This window comes from Nerophis ophidion, linkage group LG01, assembly GCF_033978795.1.
Source record: "Nerophis ophidion isolate RoL-2023_Sa linkage group LG01, RoL_Noph_v1.0, whole genome shotgun sequence".
Classification (NCBI taxonomy): domain Eukaryota; kingdom Metazoa; phylum Chordata; class Actinopteri; order Syngnathiformes; family Syngnathidae; genus Nerophis; species Nerophis ophidion.
The window spans coordinates 54216787-54222934 of NC_084611.1; the positions used below are offsets into that span (position 1 = coordinate 54216787).

The 6148-nt window shown below is 45.2% G+C and overlaps 1 protein-coding gene across 1 annotated transcript; it reads left to right on the forward strand.

The window, feature by feature from the left end:
* The first annotated feature begins 1747 nt into the window (after nucleotides 1–1747).
* Nucleotides 1748–5824, forward strand: krt97 (keratin 97). The gene is made up of 8 exons (XM_061907355.1): nucleotides 1748–2222; nucleotides 2309–2391; nucleotides 3739–3895; nucleotides 4603–4767; nucleotides 4858–4983; nucleotides 5068–5288; nucleotides 5376–5404; nucleotides 5486–5824. Exons 1-8 carry the CDS (start codon nucleotides 1830–1832, stop codon nucleotides 5590–5592), a joined length of 1281 nt encoding a protein of 426 aa, XP_061763339.1. The 5' UTR covers nucleotides 1748–1829; the 3' UTR covers nucleotides 5593–5824.
* Nucleotides 5825–6148: the final 324 nt, after the last annotated feature.

Consider the following 6148-nt stretch of genomic DNA (forward strand, 5'->3'; position numbering starts at 1 on the left):
CAAAAATTTGCTTTATGGACTTGGAGAAGACATTGGACCTTGTCCCTTAGGAAATCCTGTGGGGAGTGCTCAGAGAGTATGGGGTATTGGACTGTCTAATTGTGGCGGTCCACTCCCTGTGCGATCAGTGTCAGGGCTTGGTCCGCATCGCCGGCAGTACGTCCGACACATTTCCAGTGAGGGTTGGACTCCGCCAAGGCTGCCCTTTGTCACCGATTCTGTTCATAACTTTTATGGACCGAATTTCTAGCCGCAGTCAAGGCGTTGAGGGGATCCAGTTTGGTGGCTGCAGGATTAGGTCTCTGTTTTTTGCAGATGATGTGGTCCTGATGGATTCATCTGGCCAGGATCTTCAGCTCTCGGTTCGCAGCTGAGTGTGAAGCGACTGTGATGAGAATCAGCACCTCCAAGTCCGAGTCCATGGTTTTTGCCCATAAAAGGGTGGAGTGCCATCTCCGGGTTGGGGAGGAGAGCCTGCCCCAAGTGGAGGAGTTCAAGTACCTCGGAGTCTTGTTCACGAGTGAGGGAAGAGTTGATCGTGAGATCGACAGGCGAATCAGTGCAGCGTCTCCAGGAATGCGGACGCTGTATCGATCCGCTGTGGTGAAGAAACGAGCTGAGCCGGAAGGCAAAGCTCTCAATTTACCGGTCGATCTACGCTCCCATCCTCACCTATGGTCATGAGCTTTGGGTTATGACCAAAGGGACAAGATCAGGGGTACAACCGGCCCAAATGAGTTTCCTCCGCCTTAGAGATAGGGTGAGAATCTCTGCAATCCGGGAGGAGCTCAAAGTAAAGCCGCTGCTGCGCCACATCGAGAGGAGCTAGATGAGGTGGTTCGGGCATCTGGTGAGGATGCCACCGGAACGCCTCCCTGTAGGAGGCCATGTGCAAGACCCAGGACCATTAGGAAGATTATGTCTCCCGGCTGGCCTGGGAAGGCCTTGGAATCCCCTGGGAAGAGCTGGACGAAGTGGCTGGGGAGAGGAAAGTCTGGGCTTCCCTGCTTAGGCTGCTGCCCCCGTGACCCGATCTCGGATAAGGGGAAGAAGATGGATGAACGGATGGATGGATGGAGTGGTCAAAAATGCAACCAGAAGCTTGTGGATGGCCACCAAAAGCGCCTTATTGCAGTGAAACTTGCCAAGGGGACATGTAAGCAAATATTAACATTGCTGTATGTATACTTTTGCCCCGCAGATTTGCTCACATTTTCAGTAGACCCTTAATAAATTAGTAAAACAACCAATCTTCATGAAGTGTTTTTGTGACCAACAAGTATGTGCTCCTATTACTATGACAAAAATACAAAAGTTGTAGAAATGATTGGAAACTTAAGACAGCCATGACATTATGTTCTTTACAAGTGTATGCAAAGTTTTGGACCATGACTGTAAATGGGCGGATAAAATTGCTGAAAAGGGGCTATTTTCCCACAAATGCAAACATATTTTATGTAAATATATGCTGTGAATAGACGTGTGCTCCAGAGTCGTAGCACACACAAAAAAGATAATACGGATGGACGGACTGTAAATTCCGATGCATGATTAGGTGGACCAGACAGTTTTAATTACCTGTCTCACACGCCTATACTAGTCCTTGGTGAAATGTGCCCTGGCAGCTACTGCACATGAAAAGAGTGAAGGGGAACTCCACGCCCGGAGTGACGTCACACCACAGGTGCTTTGCAGCATTGTTTGCCCGCCACTCCCACAAGCCGTCTATAAAATCCCACTTCCCCGGGCCGATCGGGGCCATCTCCTGCTCTCCTCACTCAGGGTTAGACAAGTGTTTAAAGGAAGCGTCGACGCAACATTAAGTCACCATGTCAAACCGCAGCGGACTATCCTCGTATTCACTCTCCTCCACGCCGATGCTCGGCGCCCGGCGGGCCGCCAGCATGTACGCCGGCTCCAGTGGCAGGAGCACGAGGATGTCCTTCAGCTCCGGTGGGATGTCCTCGGGCATGGACCTGGGGTCGTGGACCGTGGGGGGGTCGTCGGGGTCGGCGGACGGCAGCTTCTCTGTCAGCGGCAGCGAGAAAGTCACTCTGCAGAATCTCAACGACCGCCTGGCCACTTACCTGGACAAGGTGCGCTCTCTGGAGACCGCCAATGCCCAGCTGGAACGCCAGATCCGCGAGTGGTACGACAGGCAGAGCCCCACAGTGAGAGACTACAGCAAGTACGAGATAATCATTGCCGAACTGCGCAAAAAGGTGAGTGATAAAAATCCCATATTATCCTATCATTATCATAATTATTATTATTACTAAATTACATATATTTCATATTCCTGCTTTAGATTAGTGCTGCTGCCCAGGACAACGCCAGGTTGATGCTGCAGATTGACAATGCCAGACTGGCAGCAGAGGACTTCAGAATCAAGTAAGGATTTGTTTTTAATTTTTATCGAAAATTTTGGAAAATTGACATATTTGTGCAAAAACCTGACACAGGTATTTCTGACCATACCCAGATAAAGTAAGCAAATCGCAATAAATTCTTTTTAAATACGATTAAATGTAAAATTGTTGATTGCCCTGCAGGGTAATAAAAGGTTTCCGTAGCAACAAGGGTGTTTACAGTACACATAGAATCATTAAGGATGAATTCAAAATAAATAAATAAAAATATACAGAGGAAAAAAGTCAATTTGTTGCGCATTGTTCATTTTAAAGAGTACATATCTGAATATACTAGACTTGGGGGTGTAAAAGGTGTGGCCCTCGAGCCGGATATGGCCCGCGAACGGGTCTAACCGGCTCGCGGAATGAGTTTGCTAAATATAAATGGATGGATAGATAGATAGTACTTCGTTGATTGCTTCAGGAGAGTTCCTTCAGGAAAATTAAAATTCCAGCTGCAGTGTACAGAGTTGAGATCAATTTAACAAGTAAACAGTAAATAATGGGGGTGAAAATGTAAAAAAAATAGACAAATATTACAATAAGAATAAAAATAAAAAGCAACAATGGGAATAAAAATATAACAGTAAAATAAGAATATAAGAAGAGAAATGTAAAACTATGAGAAATAGACGAATTTTTTCAATAAAAGAAACAGCAGTTCTAAATGTGTCCACTGGATGTCGCAATTGCTATTATTTGTATCTTTGTCAATTATGCTACAAATGTAAAACAAATAAGAAAAAGACACATAAATAACATACTGTCATTTGATTTTAATATTATTTTGTTACCTTGATAGATCGAAAATGAACACCCTTGACTTGACTGACGAACATTATCACATCATTTATTCAGAAAGTATAAATAACGACACATAAAGATAGCAACAAAAAAGCAACAACCCAACAACATTAAGATTTTTACATTTTCAGAATTTGTTTGTTCTATTTTTAAACAAAGAAAACCAGCTATATTTTTAAGTTTTCATGCCGGAAAAGTCGATTTTTCTCCATGTGGCCCCATCTAAAATGAGTTTGTCAACCTCTGTACTAGACAGTAATGATTCGGGTAGGTTTACCATATATAATTTGTTGAATTGATCCAAAACCAGCATTGGTATTCTTATAAGGTCAGAGTTGTCGACAAAGTTATTTTATTAGAGATCGGAGTGGGGTCATTGGTAGATCTATTTGTTGAATCATTTAATTTTGCCGTACAGACATTCAAAGGCGGACAAACTGGTCAAACCTGTTTGGGCTCAGTCTTCCGTTGTTCGAAGTTCCCATTCCCTAACGCGAATGCCCTGACTCTGTGTTTTGATAAGGTACGAGAACGAGTTGGCCGTGCGCATGTCCGTGGAGGCGGACATCGCCGGACTGCGCAAGGTGGTGGACGACTTGACCGTCTCTCGTGCCGACCTGGAGATGCAAGTGGAGGGTCTGACTGAAGAGCTCGGGTACCTGAAGAAGAACCACGCCGAGGTAACGCCTTGACGAACGGCCCTGTGAATTGTAGTTTGGGGTTGGACAGAGTCTATACGCACTCTTTCAATGTAAAGTTGACGTTAGATCATTTCTACTGGCACTTTTGAAGGACCCATTTAGAAGGAACAGTTTACGGTCATAGCTAAGAGGAAGACGGATCACATGAGTTTGTTCGCACCAATGCCTCCAAGACAAACTGTAGTTTGTTTAAACTAACAACAAGTCCTGTTTGGACAGTCTCCTGTGTCCACAAGTTGTGTACCTTCTTTTAAACACCAGTGTGAGGGTTTTTGTTTACAAGCCAACAACTGATAACACCTATAACTAATTTACGGCAAGGTTAAATAAATCGATTGATGAAGAGTCCCGGACAACATGGACTGCCTTCGAGGTGTGTATTTGTTTAACATGCAACAATTTATAGTCCTCTGAACTGGAGCAGCGGAAACAAGCTAATATTGACATGTTGGCTTATAGGCGGATCTAGCAAATGTAATGGGGTAATTAGCTTAGTTCAACATCCTGACTATTTTCCAAGGAAATGTTCACTCTCTTGACTGTGCTGAACTTGGTTGAAACAATACCGGTGGTTTGACCAAAAAAACAGCCATCTAAATTACTATATTGCTTTTGAATATTCGTCGTTTAACCGTAAGTCTTTGTTTTGCCAGTCTTTGACCATACGTCCGGTTTCTCTCCTATAGGAGCTCGCAGCGTTGCGAAACCAAGTGAACTCCAGCTCTGTCAACGTGGAAGTGGACGCAAGCCCTCAGGAGGACATGTCCAGGACCCTGGACGAGATCAGACGGCAGTATGAGGCCATCACTGACAAAAACCGCCGCGACATGGACAACTGGTACAAAGCAAAGGTCAGTAAAGCAACTTGGCATTTTGTTCTGGTGCCCGCTAACGGACAGGTTGAATGATTTTTTTTGGAACTATTTATTTCCACCCAACAGTTTGACGAGCTGAACAAGCAGGTCGCAAACAGCACGCAAGTCCTCCAGACCTCCCGCAGTGAAATTAGTGAGCTACAAAGGACTTTGCAGGCCCTGCAGATCGAACTGCAGTCCCAACTTAGCCTGGTAATAACGGAACTCATACGAAGCACACGCATCTCTCAGTCGTCAAATCAGACAGTACGACTCATCTTATTCTTGTCTCGACAGAAATCGGCCGTGGAGAGTCAGTTGGCAGAGACCGAGTCTCGTTACAGCTTGCAGTTGAGCCAGCTTCAGGCCATGGTCAACCGCCTGGAGAACGAGCTCAACCAAATGAGGTTAGAGATCGAGAGACAGTCATCGGAATACCAGATGTTGCTCGACATCAAGACCAGGCTGGAGATGGAGATTGCCGAGTACAGAAGACTGCTGGATGGGGAGAACGTGAAGTAAGAGAGCTCTCACTTCTAACTGAAACGATTCAAAGTAAAGAACAAGGAGACGGCAGTAACATTGACTTGTTTCCTTACTTGCAGGACCATTCAGATCGTCAAAGAAGTCAAAGGTAAGTTGGTGGTTGTTAGTTTTTTGGCATATGCTACGTCTTACTGCGCACTAATTTCTTTTTTTCTTATTTTTCCTGCAGCCCAACCAGTTATAACCCAGAGAAAGAGAGTGGTGATTGAGGAGATCATAGATGGAAAGGTGGTCTCTCGTACAGAAGATGTGGATTCCCAGGTCATCTCGAAGTAGAGCAGATCCCAACAGACCTGAGTTAAATACTAAGCTTTAAAATAATATCGGAATTATTTGAACTCCAGAAAGAATCATTTAGATTTTTTTTGTGTCTCTAATGCGAAGTCATGGATTTAAAATTCCAAAATTCATTTGCCAAACTTCACAAAATAAAATTAACCAATCAGGTCTGAAATCTGTCTCATGCTACTTTGAAGATTGCTAATAAAAAATATTTGTGCGAGAAAAACTGTTTGAAATGCTTTTTTTTTGTTGGTATTCCATCCATCCATCCATCTTCTTCCGCTTATCGGAGGTCAGACTTCCCTCTCCCCAGCCACTTCGTCCAGCTCCTCCCGGGGGATCCTCAGGCGTTCCCAGGCCAGCAGGGAGACATAGTCTTCCCAACGTGTCCTGGGTCGTCCCCGTGGCCTCCTACCGGTCGGACGTGCCCGAAACACTTCCCTGGGGAGGCGTTCGGGTGGCATCCTGACCAGATGCCCGAACCACCTCATCTGGCTCCTCTCGATGTGGAAGAGCAGCGGCCGCATTACTGAAAACGCCGCACAGATCA

Coding starts and splice junctions, on each gene's coding strand:
- krt97 (XM_061907355.1), top strand. CDS start 1,830: ATGTCAAACCGCAGCGGACTATCCTCGTATTCACTCTCCTCCACGCCG. Junction 2,223..2,308: donor TTGCCGAACTGCGCAAAAAG/GTGAGTGATAAA, acceptor TTCCTGCTTTAG/ATTAGTGCTGCTGCCCAGGA. Junction 3,896..4,602: donor TGAAGAAGAACCACGCCGAG/GTAACGCCTTGA, acceptor TCTCTCCTATAG/GAGCTCGCAGCGTTGCGAAA.